At 41.3% G+C, this 20,856-nt stretch overlaps 1 protein-coding gene across 1 annotated transcript; it reads right to left on the bottom strand.

Moving 5' to 3' along the window:
* Positions 1-10,062: 10,062 nt before the first annotated feature.
* LOC118120764 (C2 calcium-dependent domain-containing protein 4C) lies at positions 10,063-15,821 on the bottom strand. The gene is made up of 2 exons (XM_035176020.2): positions 15,728-15,821; positions 10,063-14,810 (listed from the first exon to the last, which is right to left on the bottom strand). Exon 2 carries the CDS (start codon positions 14,757-14,759, stop codon positions 13,506-13,508), a length of 1,254 nt encoding a protein of 417 aa, XP_035031911.1. The 5' UTR covers positions 14,760-14,810; positions 15,728-15,821; the 3' UTR covers positions 10,063-13,505.
* Positions 15,822-20,856: the final 5,035 nt, after the last annotated feature.

The following is a 20,856-nucleotide window of genomic DNA, read 5'->3' as shown; positions in this document are numbered from 1 at the left end:
CTGCTCTATTGGGTCATCAAGGACAAGTGAGACACTGGGATTGTTCCGACCTGAATGAAACACTCTTGGCGTGTTTCTTCAGATAATTCAATTTAAGGTGGCTGAATAGATTTGCCCTTTTACCTCGGAAAGACCAAGTGTTGCCCAACAAAGTTTATAAATAGCTGTGCTCTGAGAAATACCTGTCTGTGCAAAGCCAATCCACTGATGACCATCTCCTCTATATTTCCTATTGAATTGTTTTTTCAAATATGTCACATGTGAAAGATGATATAATTTGTCCAAACAGCAAAGCAATCTAGTGGCACAGTGGTGCAGCTTCCTCCCACTAGTCCAGATTATGGTTATGTTGATCGGACACTCTAAATTGAACCTTATAAGGGTACAGGTACACCAAATGTTTATGTTATAAATGCTACGATCTCTATGATTCCCTTAGGTAGATTGTGGACGTCTTCATAGATCACAATGCAAAATCATCAGATTGCTAACCCCACACTGACACACTAATACAATTATTTATTTAATCATAGTGTGTTTGATACCCTGACAACATCTTATGGACTCAATCCCAAAGACGTCGCTAGTTGACCCTGTGGCACAAATTCTTAAAATTACCCTCTATGTTGATTTGTTCTTTACGGTAACATTTGTCTCCGAACATTTTGTGCAATCAAATGAAAACAATGAGCCTCTTTTACCTCAGCCTGTGGGGAATGCACACAGCTCGTGGTTGAGGTGTCAATCAAAAAGCCCCTATGGGATGTTGTCTCTACCTGTGAAGCCGTGAAGAGAAAAAAACCCAAACATGATCCAGTAATGCAGAGATAATACCGAGTGTGAGGGTGAGAACGAGGGCTTTGGAGTTGAAATGGTATCTTGTACATTTGTTGACAAGCACGTCATGGCAGGATGTTGTCATTCTGCTGGAGGAGATGAATAATTAGTTGCTTTGTGAGGGAACAACTAAACAAACAGAACAGTACTTTCCCCAATATTGTCCTGACAGGATGAGAGATTATGGAGAAAAATAGCCCTCGCCTTGTCAACAGGGTGTTGATGACTAGTTAATGAAAAACACCTTCATTTCCTTTATTGCTTTTCATTGGAAAAGGGACGTTGCAAATTTACTTCCATCATAAAAAATCAATACAGGAGTCACTGAGGTGGGTCTTTTCCTGTCAGTGACAAATAGGGGAAGATGAACGCTCACAGTTTTTATTCTATGAACCTCCTCCATTTGTCTGGTAAATAGGAAAGTGGGTAATTCACAGTGAATATTGATTGTTCTGTCTCATAAAGCTGTAGCCTAATGCTTAATCTTTATCAGTAAAGATTTCCAGGATGCAATTGATTGTCCTATACAGTAATTTAGTTTTGATGATGAAAATGATGTCAATAGTTTTTCTTTATTTCCTTTGCCAAGGAGTTGATGTTTCTGTTGGTTTGTTGGTTTGTTCCAGTTCAGCAGGATTACGCAAAAACTACAAAACAGATTTTGCCACGAAACGAAGGAACCGATTCAATTCAGGATGTTTCTTTACAATTGCGAGATGGAGCGTTAGTTCCATCAGTTGTTTTGGTAGAGCAGATGCCATTACATAACAATGAATATCTCATTTAGAAATGAAACCTTTAATCAATGAACTGCTGCAACCATTAAGTAAATTAATCGATAAAGAGAAAAATAATCAGGAACAACTTTGATAACTGAAGAGCAGGTGGATTTCTTTCAAGAAAAATATGTCTGATATGGTGCCCGGCGTGAATCCTGGTCCAGCAGGGGTCTCTGTGTGGAGTTGTCCTCCTGCGTGGGTTTTCTCTGGGTTTCATAGCTGGGTGTGTCTCAGGGCACCTCTCGCTTGATGTCAGCTGGGACAACTACCCTCAAAAGATAAGTGGTATTGATGATGGATGGATGGTCTGGTATTCTTACTCTTTTGTGACACTCAAATCATTCTGTCTCAGGCTGTGAAACAAATCTGCTTTCTCACCATGGAATTTGTGATGATTCAATTTGTTGCCTTTTAACAGTGGAAACAATGAAGAAAAACATGAATTAGTCATTTAGTCATTTGTGATTGACCCTAATTTATTTAGATGTATATATACACAACACAATGGTCAAGATTAGAGATCAAATGATGAGTTATTTTTCAGCTCTGTTAAACCCCCCCGTCGCTATGTTTATACATGAACTGGCCTCTCGCAGCTAATTGCACACTGCCTGCTTCATCTGACTTCAAACACCTAGAAAATGCCTTTTCTGCAACACTGACCGCCCGATGTTCCTCAGAAACCTGTGGCAAATGTCCCCTTGGTTGCTATGGTAACCCCAACACCGTGGATTTGGTCCGCAGCAGTGGCGGTTGAGGGTCAGCCATCTTACTGGTTGGGGCCACTGGGAGCAGACGGTCACAGGGTCACTGAAGACCACCAGGCCCACAAAGCTCATTGTTAATGCTACTGCTGGCTGCCAGGTGATTAATATAGGAACCAGACTATGACAGGACTCCACACAGCCGTGTGCTCAGAGCCTGTTTATCTACAGAGTCACTCACACGTCTGACAAAGGATTCAAATGTGATTGGAGCTGACTCTTAGCCAAACCTCATCTCTGTCACTGCTGTTGGTTGTAAAGCTTTGAATCTGAGCTCTGGCACATATGAACATTTGTGGAAAACAACTGATCTTTGGTTTCAAACAGCTTTTAATTCTTCGCCAGCTGCCGTTGGTATTTTAGCCTCTGAAAATGACAGTTGCAGATTCTTTTACTGGTTAGTAAATGAACCCCAATTCCAGGAGTTGGTCAGATGTAAGTTTCTCTCTCAAAAAAAAAAAGGTGGCATAGAAGGGTGTTAACTGAACATTTGGTTACACACAATATATCACACGATCTCAGCACCACTGTGTGGTTCCCAAACTCTGCAACAGGTGTTATGATTCTTTAAAAATGTTTTGAATGTGCAGCACTGGTCTGGTTTTCATAGACTTATAGCACTTTCAATTAGTGGACATGGAAAACAGTGCATTCAAAATTAGACTGTAGTTTTTTCTGATGTACAATAATCTCAATTCAAATTCTTTTGAACCGAGACAAACCAATTTATATGCATTTAATTTTACACAAGAAAAAATCCAACAGAGAATTGAGCTACGAGTTTGCAAACACACCTCAACTCCTAGACTACTAAACTGATTTTTCCACGAAACGAAAAAAACGATTCAATTCAGGATGTTTCGTTACAATTGCTAGATGGAGCCTTAGCCTTGGTGGGGTTATGCGCTCTGTGCATCCTTCTAGTTCCATCAGTTGTTTTGGTAGAGCAGATGCCATTATATGAATATCTCACTTAGAAATGAAACCTTTAATCAATGAACTGCTGCAACCATTAAGTTAATTAATCGATAAAGAGAAAAACAATCAGGAACAACTTTGAAAATTGAAAAGCAGGTGGATTTCTTTAAAGAAATAATTTAAAAAAAACTAATCTTATTTTTATTCTTGACCGTGGTCTCACAGCTAAAAATCTAAATGGACATGGGCTGCAACTTTGAACTATTTTTATTCTTAAGTACTGACTAAAGTGCTTGCTGTTTGTACTGTAAAATGACCAATTGTAAAAAATATCTGGTGACTTTTGAAAACATATTTTACAGTCACAAAAGAGTATAAACAGCACATCACCCATCTAGCCGTTTTCTATTCTGGTTATTCTTTAAATCAAGCACGGTGTGAGAATGGCAAGTATGTTTCTCTTGTTCTGCCAATGCGAGAAATTGATGATGAAAAACACCACCAGCATTTTGTATTTTTAGTACGTCTGCCGGATTGGCCTGCTGATGATACACCGGAACACAAACAAGTGAGCCAATCAGTTCAGCAGAGCGGCTCGCTGTCACTCTCATTCCCTAATACTACCGCTACACTGCCCTGACCTGCACACCTAAATACAAAACAGACTTTATAAACATGATCATTTACACATGTGCTTATCAAAATGCCTCCTGTGATGAAGAGAACAGCAGCAGCATGACACTCCGCTGTAGCAGCATCCAGAAAATCTATTTATGGTTAGTCTCCAAAGCCTGACTGACCGTGAAGTGTGGGGTTACGGTTGCTAAGCTGGAACGGATCAATCAATGTTTAGCAAAAAATCATCTAAAGGACCAGATACCAAGAGACAGGCACTCACACCGTGTCACAGAAAGTGTTATAACACAGACTTTAAGGGCAATGACGGAGGTGTGACATCAATCAACGTAAAGGCCTTTAACAGCATGACAACCTGTTTGTTCATATACATCGGTCAGGGTGAACATACAAAGTAATCGGAATATCAGTGTTTTGTTAACACCATGTTTTCCCACTATGTGTATACGTGCTGTTTCTCATAGGTAAACAGTTTACACAAAATGCTCAGAAAACTGTCATGTCCAGAGCAAGGTGAGGATCCAAATGCAACAAGGCAGTTCAAGGCAACACAGGCTTAGCTGGATCGTGGGTCCACCAACAAAACCAGTATAAGAAATGCTAAACTGTGTGATTGTGCATGCATGCAAACGTTTCTGTTTCTTTGTAAATATGTGCGAACGTATGTCTGTGGTCACTCCTGCATGCATGTCAAGTAACACACAACATAACTTACCTGTAAGGCATACATGGATATTGATATATTGTTTTAAATACTATTTGTTTGTAAGGAGACAATGCCTGATGACCTGGACTGTATGTGTTGTTTTTCTTCTCTCAGCATGAACTAATAAAAACTGTTCACAAAATAGAGAACCTAAAATTGATGATGCCTTTTCTTTAAAGGTTCAGTGTGTAGAATTTAGAGGCATCTATGGTGAAGTTGCATGTTGCAGCTAAACACCCCTCACCTCACCCTCCCCTTCCAAACATGAAGGATAACCTGTGGTAACCTTCAGTCATCATAAAGACTCAAAAGGTGTTTAGTTTGTCCATTTGGGACGATTGTAAAAAACGTGGCGGCCTCCGTAGAGAGAACCTGCTCCTGATGTCAATATAAAGTATTTAAATATAAAGGCCCCATTCTAGTGTAAAGAAAAGTACAATTCGTACAATTTGAATGAAACACATTAGTGAAAACATCACAAGGATTATTTTATATTTAATTTCTGCCAATAGATGCCTTTCACCTAAATCTTAAACACTGGACCTTTAAAAGGTAATTTTGTTGTACTTTTATAAATGATTTTTCACACAACAAAATTACACTGCAATTCACAGGCTGAAGATGTTGAGCGCTACTCAACAAATAGATAATAAGAGAAATGTCAATGAGCAAACCAGCAGAAGCCATTCTAATGGACTTTTTGACCTTAATGCAACTGCATCTATAATCGGTGTCAGATTGAATGAATCAAATCTGCAACACGTTGCAAACAACGTGAGGGTCACTGATCTTACAAAATGTTGCCTTTTGTTTGAGGGTAAATGCTTCAGGAAAAACCACAGCGTGCTACAATTACACTGGATGGTAATTTACACAGCAATACTCAACCCCCCACTACACATAAACACACACATGCACACACGTACACATTCATCTCATTCCTTCACTTCGAGAGCAATCTGCTCTGCGGTTGCCATAGTAATCCTAAAGCCTATAACAGCCCTAAACCTTTTCCTCCCTGAAGCAAAGGAAGCCAGGGCTGAAAATTGCCCCAATCAGATTTGCTCTCCAGAATACAGGTGTTCATTGCTACACCTCCACGTCGCATCCAGACCCTGCACCCATTCCCAGATCCCCCCAACCTCCACGGTGTTTTCCCTCCAACCCCCACCACACTCAGGAGAGGACAGCATTATAAATCAATTTACAAGCTGTGAGAAACATCCGCCAAGGGATGGAAATGAACAATGGCAGATGAAGGATATTGGAAAACGTTTTCTTGCCGCTGCGGCGAGCGGAGTGTCGGGGCAGTGGCAGCGTCTCATGTGCAGCTGCTGCAGGAAACCTAATCGTTTTTTTGCATGCGTGTGCGGGTGATGAATTAGAGGCGGCAGGGACGAGCAGAGAGAAACAGAATCAGTGTGGGATTGTGAGGGATCCTGAATAATAAATGGTGGAAATGTTCAGTCATAGCGACGGCAAAGTTGCTTGAGGTAACTCGGTTGTTGAATGACGTGGACGGAGAAGGACAGAAACAGTGTTTCTGATTAACCATCGGTCAAACATCTCTCAGCTGTCGTGAGTGAATGTGTGAGCGTGTTGGGATGTGACGTCTGTGAACCTGTTGAGCTGATTGATTTTGAGTTTATCGCCTCTTTCAACCATTACAAATTCAAAAGCTGAATAAATTCATCTGTGAGGTCAGAGTGTAGAGTTTCAGTCGTGTGTGTGTGTCTCACAGGATCAGACCATGAGCAACAGGACAAGCTGCGGACTTTCCAACCTGCAGTGTAAGAGTTTCAGCTGCCTCGTCTCTGTAATTATCATAATATACACTATGTGTTTGGGTTGTCCGTCCATCCCATTGTTGTGAACACAATATCCGAAGAACGCCTTGAGGGAATTTCTTCAAATTTGGTGCAAACATTCACTTGGACTCAAGGATGAACTCATGTGTTTTTGTGATGTGAGTGTGATATCTTAAGGCCGCCTTGAGGGAATGGTGTTGCAGTGTCTCACTATCACACAGGCAACCCAGGAGCCAGCTTCTCAGTCTCCAGTCATTAAGATTATGAAACAAGGCTTCGGTTGTGCTGCCAAGTTTGTTAACATGTCAATTGTTGTGTTTCTACAAGTGGGAAATTCAAGATGTGTCGGGCTGATGTAAGCTGTAATTGAGGTTTAAGCAATAGGGCAGGAATGCAGCAATAACATACTTTATCAGATATCTTTTCATGGTAGATTGTGGAAAATGTGGTTCCCCCTATGCTGCATAAAGATGCTGTCAGACATGCCCTGACATGCACTTCTTAAAGTTACTAACCAGACCCTAGACATTATCTCACTGCTGCCAGATCAGGTGATTTTCAATCCAATTGACAAACTGTTTTATATAATTGTTAAAACAGTAAAATTGTTCTGGGAAGATTGTGATTATTTTGGCTACATTTAGTTTCCTCTTAAGCTTCCTTCAATAGAAAGTTAGTGAGCAGCCATTATGGCCATATGAGTGTTACGTAAGTAGAGTACAATTTAGACTTTATGTAGCCATGGTTCTGACTCCAACTGATTGTTGTGCTTTCTTTCTTTCTCTCTCTCTCTCTCTCTCTCTCAACCACCTTCTGAAGAAAATATCTGGCTTAACTCCCCGCTGCGTTTAGGAACTGACTGGGTAGGTCTTTGTGTTCCTTTTTTTGTGTTGTAAGTTAAAAGCAGCTGTCTGCGATGAGGAACTTGGTGAACTAAATCTTTCATATATGAGGCCCTGTTAAAACAAAATGAGCTGAAAGACACTAAACCTTTCTGTAGAGCTGAACTGCAGATTTGGGTAAAACTGTCACATTATGTGCGGTGGAACAGAAATGTGACAGTGGCAGCAGTTAATACCAGTGTTTCCCTGGCGTGTATCAGTTCCTGTCTCCTCCCACGCACGTCCCTTCCAAACTGACTGACTCCTCCCTGAGGCTAATGGTGATGACGTGGTATTTTTACCCCTCCAATTAGAGAGAGCATGCATGGCAGAGTCGAGATGTTTAATGTTGTGTGTGCTGTGAGTGTTAATTCGTGGGAGACGAGTCGAGGTGGACCACAGGCATTAAAAAACTCTGCTGAAAATTGGGATTTTAAGTGGGAGCGCGACGTTGACAAGACGAGGGGTCAGTTCGAAGAAGTGAGGGTGTCACATAACTGTGGTGAATCAGGTCATTATGAAGACGGACAGGACTGAGGCAGAGCTGCAGGGGATCAGACGAGGAGGGAGAAATGGCGGCGGTGGTGCTCTCCTGACCAAAAATGTCCGACAAGCCTGGACGGCCACATTGACGTCTTCATCCTGTCAGTCACACTCATACTTCACCTCTGTGTCAGTATCTCACTCAAACGCCACAGTGGCACCACGATGAAGCTGTAAACTGATGTCCTGGAATAAAAAAATCGACACTTACAAAGGGAGTATTGTGCTGGTTACAAGCACCAGAACAATTATTGATCAGGACCTGAATTTAAATACATAAAACAGATGCAATCAGTAAAAAAGTTACTGATCTGGAGCTGTTTGTAGTCGATAAGATTAGAAATCTACACTTCCAGACATTTTAGTTGAGCAAAATTTAAAAATCAAAATTATCCCAAATTGTCAGTAATAACTAAATAATGAGTTTGAACTAAGTCCCATGGTACAGATAACAAATCACTGGGTGAAATTATTTGTAATCTTTTTGAAACAGGCAAATTATCAGCAAAACCGCCACTCTGTGTGTTTTTCTTCTGTTCATGAATGTTTTGCCTGCTTTTGTTGAGCTGAAAGTCAGATTTACCAGCCTATGATAAGAAGGAATTAAACAAAACTAAAACTTGAAATGTACAGGAATAAATAAAGTCAAATAATCAAAAATGGTGTTTGTATTTATAGTGAGACAGTTGTCAACATTATTAGTTCCACAGATAAAGCTCTCATAGTATCCCAATCATTTCCAGTGGGAGTGTAACATTATAGCAGATAACCCAAATTGATGGGAACAAAAATAAGTGAACTGGTAACTTGTGAATCAATAACGACATGAGCAGAGATGTTGGGGAAACTTTTCTTTTAATTATTGAATTAATGTAAGTATTTCACACCCATTAACACAGTAACCACAGAGCAGCTGTCGGTGGCTGTAAAGCATCACAGAATAAAAAGAGCCAGAAACACAAGAACAGCAACAGCACATGTAAATCAGCCTCCACTGTTTATATACAACTGGAGAGAGATTAGAGATTTCAATGTCAAGTAACGGACCGGCACTTTGCAGCTTCATTTTTCAGAGAGAACCTGTCAAGACAGGAAGACTTCAGAGACACTTCAGTTTATAAACAGTATATTCATATATAAAAACACGACATCAAACGTATCAGTACTCTCTCTCTCTCTCTCACACAGACATTAACGCTTTACTCAATACTCAATTTAAATGTCTTCAATCAAGCTTCTCCTCGCTGAATCTAATAAAACAGCCATTGAGTGCAGGGATATAAGAGCTGAATTTCACCACAACAACAGGCCGCATAACAGGAACATTTATTTTGGTAATAGCTCTGTCGATTAAATAAAGGTTAGAATTTAAAATGACCTCACTAAAAAAGCATTACTCAACTTTTTTCCAGAGGAAAATATGCTGTTGTCACATCTGGTGCATATTCATGGTCCTAAGAGGATGAATATTTTATGTATATTTTAAAGTAAAAAACGTCTACTTGTCCAACACAAAGTTAATTCACTGCACTGGTCCTTAATCCTCACATTTAAATTTGAGTTTGTCCTGGATTAAACAAACACAATGAAGAGTGTTAAATATTTAGTCTAAGATATACCAGTCTGTGTATTTTTGATTATTTGAGTCTGTTTCCTGCCACTTTTAGCCTGATTGCTGAGCTAATGCTAATGTAGCTCAGTAGTAACATACAAACACGACAGAAGTATCAACCCTCTCGTCTAACTCTCAGTAAGAAAACAAAAAACAAAGAAATACCCCAAAGAAGTAATCCATATTCTGTAACACTACAGCATGCTAACATGCTAATGATACCAGCAAACTGAACAAGACGTTCCTCTTGTAAAACTCTAAACCACAGGTCATCTGTGTGTGTTACGTTAAAGTTAGGCTGCTTGTAGAGGCCATAGTAATTATGACAGGAACTAAGGAGGAAGTCAACGTAGTTTAACGATCGACAACTTCTGCGTTAGGACCAGTTTGGAGAACTGTTGGACTGAGGTTAAGTAGAACAAAGTCTGACAAGTAAAGTCTTTATAACCCAACGTTCAATGTGTCTCAATTTTAAATTCATCCCAATTATTTAACAGTTCCTCATAAACAAACTTTATATAGTGTTTGTTATGTAATGTATATATATAATAGTGGAAAAAAAAGAAGAAAACAATCAGCAAGGGAACATTTTTTACTTTTTTCATGTGGGCTCATCAGAACTTATCAAACATTATCCAGTATGTTTCTGTTAGAAATAAGCCTCCAGCTCAGCTCAACATCGACCACAAGAGCAACAGAAGGTGCACAAATCAATTTAATAAGTAAAATGTCAATTCCACATTTTTCTTTTCAGTGTCTGCACTTTTATGTCAGAGCAGTCATGGAACATTACGACAAAATTATTTCAAAAGGATTTTTTAAAACAATGGAGGCTTGTAACAAAGGAAAAAAAGACCCAAAAAACTTTTACAAAGGAAAAAGTAGATCAATTGTTTCCTCTCCTGTCAAGTTTAAGTATTATATTTTGACATTTTTCTTTAAGCTATGATAGATATTCTTCAGATATGTATATTGATAAGGTTGTTCTGCTCAAATCTTTTTTTACTTTGTTTTATCCTGCCCTGTATTTCAATGTATATTAAAAAAGAAGCCACATAAAAACAGTCAAAGCAAGTAGTTGTAAAAACAAAACTCAAGAACATGTTACCCATATTCTCAGTGTATCATTATTTCATCACAAAATCCCCACCTAGAGTCAGAGAACAAGGCGACCCACCACCGCACAATAAGAATCCACTGAAATTTTGTACTGAGCTCATGCGAGAATAAAACAAAGGTTCGATAACAAGAGGGGTGAATATAGTTCAGGAAGTACAAAATACAATAGCTGTAAACGAGCAGGCACTGTATGTTTGCAACAGGGATTCCAACGAGTTTCACACGAAGCCGAGCAACAGTGTCACTGTATAGAAATGGTACAATAGAGCGTATCAACAGCAGTGCTACAAGTGGGCTACAAACACTATGTGAGAGTCAAGCCGCCCAGGATTTAAACTGAAGCTTTGGGCCAGCGTGTGGGAATCCTCAGTCTGATTCCTTCTCTCTCTCCTCTGCCGAGCACTTGAGGCTGTAATCACTTGCAATCCTGCAAACAAATCAGCCTGTCCTTTTGGTTTCTCGACAGCCGCTCCTGCCATCGACTTCAAACTCTGCAGGCGTCTCTCTGAGAACCCTGGGAAGTGGAGTGTCAGCTGTGAAGTGTACCAACAGGCTGATTTTGAATGGGCTTAAACACAATGCTAGTTTCTTCTGACTCCTCGGGAGGACTGCTTGTTTTTCTGTGTGTCTTTCTTGACGTTTCTGCTCGGTCCAGTCGGCTTCATTAGAGTGGAAACACACATAATTCAAAAGCCTCTCCTCAGCACTTCTCACTCACTTTAGTGCATGATTGGCACTTCACTGTCAATAGAAGAAACCAGCACGCATGTAGTTATATTCAGTACAAATCCAACACACATGTTTACAAAATACTACATAGAAAATTAACAACTTGGGACAAAATGTCATGCTAAACACACACTATACCTCTTCATCACTCACCCGCACACACACACACACACACACGGTAAGGCTTTAGGGTTTCATTAAACTTCGAGCACGTCATGCAAACACCAGTGTGTTATTGACATGTTCCTGTGCCATGCAACTGGTACTTTGCACTTTGACTACAGAGCGCTATTCTTCTCTTATGAGACATTTATTACATGTACATGCACACAAGTACTGTATCTGTCCACTGCCAACACTGTGACTAAGGCAAGAGCCTGTTTGCATAAAATGTTACATGAATGGCGTATTTAATTTAATTACACAGTAAAAAGTGTGACCAATTGTGTGTGTGTGTCCAATTGCAATCAGAATGAACCAAAAAGCAGTAAAGCACAAAGTCACAGCCACAGAGTTGAGATAATAGTGTAATAAAATAATGGAAAGAAGTATTTGACATGATAAATTGAAGCGTAAGGGAAATATAAACATGTGCCTGTGTGACCGTCTGCTCTTGTATTCCTGGTGTTGAGAATCTGCGACAGCACTAAGGTGATGTCGACCAGTCTGAATGCAGAGTGGAGATGTTGGTGCACACATGTGGTGAAGGTCTGTTGTGTAGCAAGATGCACAACGGTCCTTTATAAAGTCCAAGAAAGTTCACCAATGAGAAATGTACATTGTAGATTACATGAAGGAACTTGATTTACCGTGCGAACGCCTTTGCTCCTTTCTCCACATTCATTGACTCAGTGGATCCATGTAGTTACTACATGTGGTTAAGACATAACTGGTGGCTGTTTAAGATGAGACAGTCCTTGCATCCCATCCTACATCATAAGTCAATATTTCTACCCGTTTCCAAGATTGAAGGAGAATCTTTTTCTGACCACTATAAGCTTTACATTCTCTCTATAGCCCTGTTATATGAGGAGATATTAATTTACTATTTTAGATAGAAATGTTCCGAAAGCGATAGCATCAGGAAGGGCCGCAGACACTGTTGAAAATGCCGGTCGGGTATCGGTGAGTAGTACACCAATTTATGCACCAATTTGATATCATAACTTTAAAGTATATTCACCGTTATATTAGTTGTTTTTTCTCTTAATGCACTGGTATCGGATCAATACACAAAATCCAGGTCTCTAAAGGAAAAAATGATATTGCAGCATTTCTAATTTCAAACCATATTTTTGCCGACCTTTGACCAATTAGCTCCAAAAGTTGATCATCTTGAGATACCTTCCCAAGTAATATTCCCTCCACAAATAATGAAAATCCATCCATGCATTGTTAAGTTATTTTGTCCACACACACACAGAGGGATGAAAACAATACTCACAATGCTGGCATGTAGGGAAATAATCACATTATGGCACTCTTCAGCTTGCATTATCAATTGGACTCTAATTAAATTTTGGGGGCGTGTGAATTCGATTATCGTGACTGCTCTGCTCCCACCCCCCTGCAGGAGGTGGACCATGGTAACTGGGATCAAAGGATCATTTGCACATCAGGATGTAGTACCACTTCAAAGCTCACGCTGATTCACAAAGGCATCTTTGTGCTGAACACATGGTGCAGTGGATGTAGACTCCATGTGTCCTGTGCTGCTGTGGGTTTATGCCCCGTTACAGTTATAAAACCATGCCACGCATCAAGAACACAGTGCACGCGAGGACACTGACACAGGCTGATGCACAGGTGTTGTCCCACCTTTGAGCCAGAGCTGGCCGAGGAAGTTGGCTGGGAGACATGTCCGGACAAAACTACTTTCATCTGTCAAATTCATCTGTCGCTGTCGAGCTCAGATGGTTTAATGAGCTTTCATGTTTGGAAGAAGGAGCCAGGCGAAAATCCACGGTTATCAAGAGACTCCAATTTCTTTAGATCTCAGAGCCTCTCTTCTAAGAATCTCTGTCCTCTTCATTTTTCCTCTCCCTTTGTGTCCAGGGATTTAAGCGATCCGAATAAAAAGAGCAGATTGTAAAGAAACCAGTGCAAAAATCTAATTTAAGTTTCAGTCAGCATCCTTGGTTTGTGCCTCCTCCGACCTCCAGCTCCTGCAGCTTTAAAGGCCTGACAGCAGCTTCGTTAGCGCCACCTCTCGCTCCCCCAGCAGCGTGTCCCTCTTCAGGCTGGTGCCTTTGTTCACCACCTTGAATTTCACCGACAGGTTCTTCACCTGAACCGAGCTGATGGAGTCGAAGAAGAAGTCCTCGTTGAAGACCGGGTTGCGGCTGTTCTTGATGATGTTGCTCCTCTGCTTCTGCAGCTTGCCCGGGTTCAGGTAGACAGACACGCAGCAGTTGATGCTCTTGATGTCAAAGTGCTTGTCGTAAAGACTCCCCGTCGCCAGGATGCGGATCAGCAGGCGCGACGTGCTGGAGTCATAGTTGGCCATGATCCTCACCGTGCCGCCTTTGTGCAGGTTGATGGTGTGCTCTTGTTGGAGGCCGTGGTCGGATCCTCCGGCGCCGCCGTGGAAGGAAGGGACGTGGAGCCGCCGCTGGATGTTGGGGCTGGGCTCGGCCGAGCTGCACTCGTCGGTGGAGAGGGAGCTGTGGCGAGCGAACGTCCGCTTGGCCTTCACGACCTTGGCCTGCGTCTCGTGGGTGAAGATCTTGAGCAGAGACGCGGAGCGGGAGAGCAGAGGAGAGCTGAAGGGTGAGGACTCGGCCGAGGAGCAGGTGTCACTTTCCCCACCGCTGAAGTAACGATACGGATTCATGTGAGAGGTGTTGAAGTCGGCCGGATTCAGGTGGTTCCCTGATTCACTGCTTTTCCCCGGGGTCTTCCTCTGTATGTTCGGGGAGGTGATGGGACTGGTGAGCTCACAGTGAAACAGAGACTCTTTTCGGCGGGTGTGGGGGCTTTCCTTCAAGGTGGCAAAGCCGTACGATGTATGGGTCTTGGGAACATAAGGCAGGGACATAGCTGTCTGTGACTGGGGGTCTGCATTGGTGTCTCCAGCCACAACGTCATCAGCGCTCTCTATCTGTATGATGTGGCGGTTTGCTGATCTCAGCAAGTTCTTGGTGTCTCCTGCGATCTTGGTCACCAGACGAGGACTCCTCGGGCTGCTGATCTTCCTACCGCTAGTGTGCTCTGATGTGGACGGCTGCAACCCCTCCTTGAGTTTCAAGTGAGGGAGCTCGGGCTCCGGGGTGCAGCTGATCAGCTTCGGGGGAATGAAGAAGTCTGGGATCTTGTCTGGAGTGAGGACGTTGCTGTAAGCCGGGGCTATGCCTTTCTTGTCCCCGTTCTCTCCCTGTCGCAGCATGCCGCTCTCCACCGACCCGCGGATCTTATCCAGAACCCACATGGTCCCACCAGACAGTGGGATGTGGCGGTGTGTGAGGCCAGTCAAGTGCGTCTGCAATTAATAACACACAGGGGGGAGATGTTAATGATCAGAGGAGGGAGCAGAGGGATATAAATAACAGCCAGGTGTCGTAGCTCTGATGTGTGAAACACAATCTGAGATTAAAGCCTAAAGTATTTAAGCTTAAAACTGAACAAACAAGGAAATAATACAAAGCCAGGATATTGAACTTGAGCTTAAATAATGGAGATAATAACTTCAGACACTGGAGAGTAAAATCTCTCACATTCAGGTTATAAACTGCAGCGCCTTCTGCAGGGACTGAAGTTAATTCAATAGGCTCATAACATTTTAGGAGCAAAAGTCGTTGAAATTGACAAATGATTTAAAATATGAATCAGAACTCAACACCAAATGAAAGTGAGTCTGCAGATTGATTTGCAGTGTCAGTAGGAATCGATGAACAAATACAAAGAGGCTCCTTCATTGTTTATTCTTGATATTGATTGAGAGTCTTTATTTCACTATTCCACATGTATTACACTGAAAAGGACAGTTTATGTGCATTTTATTCTTTAAACTAAGAAAATTCACATGTAATCCTAGTTTTCAGCTTCACCAAACACATGATGTTCAATATTTGGGCAGAAAAAAACTGTTTTACAATTGGTTTTCTTTTTAATCCCCCTCACTTTTTTGTCCAGATGTAATAGCCAAGTAATATTTCTAATGGTAATAATCTAACATCTCTATGCTTCTTTAGAACATTTGCACTTTTGAGTTTTAACTTGACAGGTAGAAGAGAAATATTCTGTGTATAAATTGGAAACTAAAATCCAGCAGCTACGAGAAGGTTTCCTCTCTTTACGCGCCACTCAACATCTCCAAAATGTAACATCGCCTTGAAACCTGGGACAAGTGAACACACAGATCTGAGCAACACAAACCTGAAGATCAAAAATACTTACAGAAGCAAAGAAAACTCGTGTCCTCCGGCTCCGTCTCTAACAGGTGGCTCCTCTCCCCGGATGAACTGTGCGCTGCGGCTCTGCGCCCTCAGACCGTCTCTGCCCCGGAGGCTCCGCGCTGCGCTTTATACGCGTCGCGCGGCGGAGGCTGACCAATAAGATCCAACTGTTGCGTTTCGTGTTTCACAACAGATGCATAAACAAACACACCGAGAGGGAGAAGGAGTCTTACAGGTGGGGTTTAATGCGTCTATCCTGCACAGCCAACAGCCATTATTCAACACTCAGCACTGCGCAAAACTGAAGACACGTTTTTGTTGTTTTCATCGCAGCTGCAGGCAAACGAAGCTTCATTAAGACAGCACATTACGGGGGGGGGGGCTCAATGTGCTGCACAGAGCTACCAAACTGTGCGGAAAGCGGAAAGACAGATGTTAGACACAGATACAAACAAACACACATATTAAAAGTAGGAATACAATATGAATAAACAAAAATAATCTTTACACCAATAGGATACATAAAACAAAAAACATCATAGGAATAGAAATTAATTAAAGTTGGATAATTGAAACCAGCCAACCATACTCATGAAAGGATTGTTTTAAGTTCAATATTAAAAGATGACAGTGGCTCGCAACAAAAAAAGATCAGGTCAGAGAGATACCGAGGTGCCAGACCGCGTGGGGCCTTCAAAGACAAGAATTGACATTTTTAAATCAATTCCAAAAATTTACTGGAACCAAAAATGTTCTAATTTCCTTTTTCTATTTAAAACAGATGGCAGCTGCATTTTGGAGTGTGGCTGCAGGCAATTCAAATGTCCCTGTGAACAGCATATTGGAGTGGGCCACTTCTATTCTCAGCCTGGGGTCACGAAATCATTTCTGGAGGTCGCGAGATGTTTGGTGGAGGGAAGAAAATGGAATATATTCCAAATGAATGCACACTTTTTAGACTGGTTATTGATTTTACATCAAATTGTCTGTACCAGTGATAAGATCAGCTTTGCATGTTGTGAGAGTTAAAGTCAGACGCTCCAGAGTCAGGTCAGGGAAAACAGTTAAAGCTGAACACAACTTAGACAATAATAATAATAATAGACAAGGTTTTCATCGTTTTCCTTGGATAAAAGTTCTTTATCTGAGCAATTGTTCTCATACAATAACAAATAGTTGTAACTATATGCTGTTAGTGTGGCTTCGGGGGAGAGAGGTCAGCCTCCAGGTATTGTTTTTTCATATATATGTGGGTGTAAAAATGTCACACTCTTAATATAATAAAGTGTTTTATACTCTGTTGTGTCTCCAACATTCAGAGCTCAGATCAAACTTGAACATGAACATCATGAAAATCAGAGAAAGAGTTGACTCTTTGTTCATCACCATGCTCCATCCAGATTGTCAGATTTGTCCATTTTACACACACTCGCACACACACACTTACACACACACACGGCACAGTGCTCGAGTGTGTGAGTAACCCATTATATCTAATAAGGCTGTGCCTATTTGAGCAGGAAAAGCACATGCAGCTGAGCAGACAATGAAATGTGGAGAAGATGCACCTGTGTGCTCTAATTCAATTTACAGCCTTTTATTCCCCCTCTTCCTCTTTTCTATTTTTTTTGGTCTTTCCTTTTTCGGGATTAAAGCGACCCTGGAAACTTTGCTATGGCAACAAATACATTTGTGTGTCTGAAATAGAAAGGGTCCCACTGACTCCATTGATCTGCCGCACGAAAAGCACTTTGTTTCTCCGTCACACAGCATCAACCTGCCCGGTTCATTTCCAATCTATAACCGCTCTCTCCATCACTTTATGTCCCCTCTGTTTACATATCCTCAGGCAGCTTGCCCCTGAGAGATTGATAAACTAAACCTGTATTATGGAGACAGGTTGGTTTGGAGGGTCAGTGCTCAGCCGCATATGAAGCTGAATGGCAGCGCTGCATTGACTTGAGAGGGAGGAACTTAGAAACCTAGATGTCGGCGAGTGTGAGCGTTGATACCTGGGGACAGTGAGAGACGGAGGCTTCACAAACAGCAGATTAACAAACCTTTAACGTGAGCAACCCTGCAGGAGGTGTCAGCTCCGACTGCCTCTGCCTCCAGACGGAAAATGAAATGAGCTTTATTGCTCTGGATGCAGCTGCCCTTCGTGCCAACAGCTAATTGGGAGCAAAACAAGCAACGCTTTACAGTAAATGAGCCGATTCGACCTCCATTTGATTTTCAGCCTCCAATAAAAGCCTTTGAAAGCATTAAGTGTTTATATGAGACAACAATCAAAGATAAGATTCTAAAAAACAGAGTGTGCAGTCAAGCTCCAAAGTCTGTGTGAGTCATCCTCTGAAAACCACGATTGTCTGTAACAATTTTCATATGGATCCATTTGATAGTTGTTGACATAAGTGGAACAAACAACGTTGCTATCTCCGGAGCCATTGAGGCTTAAAATCCTTACAGGAGTTAACCTGACCTGCTTTATGGGGACTGAGGATTTCATTTGATGAAATATGACTGACTCTGACCTGGAAGAAGAATCAAACAGCCACAAAACTATAGATTTCAGATTAAAATATGGCTAAATCCTGATTGCTGCACAGAAGTATGTGATGGACGAGCATAGGACCACTTCAAACCAGTGCAAAAAACCCAAAAGATCACGAGAAATACCAAAATGTCTACTAAAATAATAATTATATAAGATCTGTCATTTTATTTCATTCAGTTTGCCTTGTAAAAAGTGGCTATATAGCTAAATCTGGCTCATTTACAGTATTTTGTTTGAAAGAGTGAGCACTGTCCCTTAAAATATATAAACAAATTATGTGAGATAAACATAAAGAACTTCAATATTCAGTTATAATATTCAATATTATTGAGAAGATTTTCTAAAGAAAAGTTAAGTTACAGAAAGATCAACCGACCACCGAGAGTATAGGATTTGTTCTTTCAGACACATAAATCATATGATGTCATCACATCCATTTGATTTGACACAATAATCGTTTGACTCTGAATGAGCTTCATAATGCAGCCTGGCTTCACCCACAGACCTGAGAACAGCGGCAGCTACCTGAGCCGCAGTTCCCTTTCACACATGAAGCACATGTTGGTTGTTTGTATTGTTGATTTATATTTGTGTGACATCAAACGTCTGTTTATATACCTACATCGCGGTCTTGGCCAGAACCCGGACATTACAGGGTTCATCCTGCAGCGACAAAGACACAATTTGATGCTCAGAGTGGAGATAATGACAAGTCTTTTAGAGGTCCCCACAGAGGTCACCGTGTGATGTAATCATCACTTGAAGAGGGCCACTCACCTTATTGACTGCAGACGAACATGTGAACTCTCACCTTTACTCACTCATCCTGCAGACACTCGACCGGTTACACATGTTAAAGGTGTCAGGTCAGAAAAACGTAGAATCCGTTGTAGTTTACTAAAGGTAGAAAGAAATGCTTGATATTGTTTATATCAGTATAAGAATATAGGAGATATAATATAAGAGATATGTCATCTTTTATATATTGGATTATTGTATAGACTGTATTTTTACATGTTCTTATTTGGCTTCTATAAATACATTGTATTATAATGCATATATTTTTACTTTTTTATTCATACTCTTACCTATATTTTGTATTTCTATTCGTTGTCTTGGTCTGTATCTATTTCGACTCTTGGCCGGAGCGACTGCAACGAATCCCAATTTCCCCCCCGAGGATCAACTTTGTAAATAGTTATCCAGAACTTAGGTTTTTTTAATTGTTTACCTCACGAGACCAGCAGTCTAAACCCCAAAGAAAATAATCTTTTTCATGTAAATGTATATAATTTCTATTATTATAATATAATATATTATAATTTTATTTAAATGCATTTCTTCGGATAATTTTTTTTTATGTTATTTCTTATTTACCCATCAAACTACATATAGATATTAAGTACAAAATAAGGAAGATGAAGAGAAATTTGAACCAGTGAATGTTTCAGCATCTTTGCTCCATTAATTCTGTGACTTTGAAAAGTATCGATTACTCGTCTGTATGTTTACTCCTCATTTAGTCAGCTTATCAATTCAACGTTACACGTTACAACAGAATTTTTCTTTTTATTACAGGAGAAAAAACAAGAAAAGACTATTAAATAAAATCCGTTTATTAAAATGGAAATAATATCTCCTGGGGAAATACTGGAATGTCACAGCGATCTGGGAACAACTGCAGGATCACACTGTTATCAACTTCCTCTGCAGAATAATGACATCGATTCGCAAGCGCCTGTGAAGAGACGAGGGCAAACTGCAGCCTGTGAAAAGGTTAATGTGTCTGTTCTGCTCTCATTAAGAGGACGGACCCTGGATCTCTGTCTGTCCCAAAATGTGTGAGGAACACCAGCTCTTACAAAAAAACACAAAAAAAAAGAAAAGAAATAACGATTGTAATTGAATTACACCGATCTGACTCAGTGTGGCTGTGCTTGGCTTGTTCTCTGCTGTCATCCGGACAGATGTACCAACCGATGGGGTGATTACATATCAATAAAGGAGCTGGAGGAGTCAATCCAGAGTGCGTTTCATCACTGTGGGGTGACATCTTCTCCTGCTGACATCAGACCGGCTTCCTGGAAGGACGAGAGGGCGGAGTCACGGCTGGTACGAAGAAACAAGGACGTCAGACCGAACCGGAGCCGCACAAAAGCTCTGCAGGAGGTCGACTGCACCTCCAGGTTTGTTCTCTTGTTCCTGCGACTGTTTGTCTGCATTGACTTGCAGCGCGTACTGTATGGCCACTCAATAGGCCCGGTACGTCATGAGGTTCCATTTTTACCCCACTGCCTCCTATTGTTGCCATCCATCTTTCCTCCTTCCTGACAACCTGCTCCCACTTTCCACATAACCTCTGTTGCCTTGGAGACATGTATTCTGACATATGGATCAATCCCTCTCCTCCTATCATCTCACATTTTTCCCACCACTGGGGCCTGTTACAGTTCGCCCAGTTCACACAGCTACCCAGCTCCCTCACAGCGTCAGAGGGCCACGGGTTGGGGCCACAGGTTGTGACATCCGGCCCCTCTGATCCGGCAGTCGCTCCCTTTCCCAGACAACAACAC

This window comes from Hippoglossus stenolepis, chromosome 14, assembly GCF_022539355.2.
Source record: "Hippoglossus stenolepis isolate QCI-W04-F060 chromosome 14, HSTE1.2, whole genome shotgun sequence".
Lineage (NCBI taxonomy): Eukaryota > Metazoa > Chordata > Actinopteri > Pleuronectiformes > Pleuronectidae > Hippoglossus > Hippoglossus stenolepis.
The sequence above is the reverse complement of the archived record's forward strand: the minus strand, read 5'-3'. Positions and strand labels throughout refer to the sequence as shown.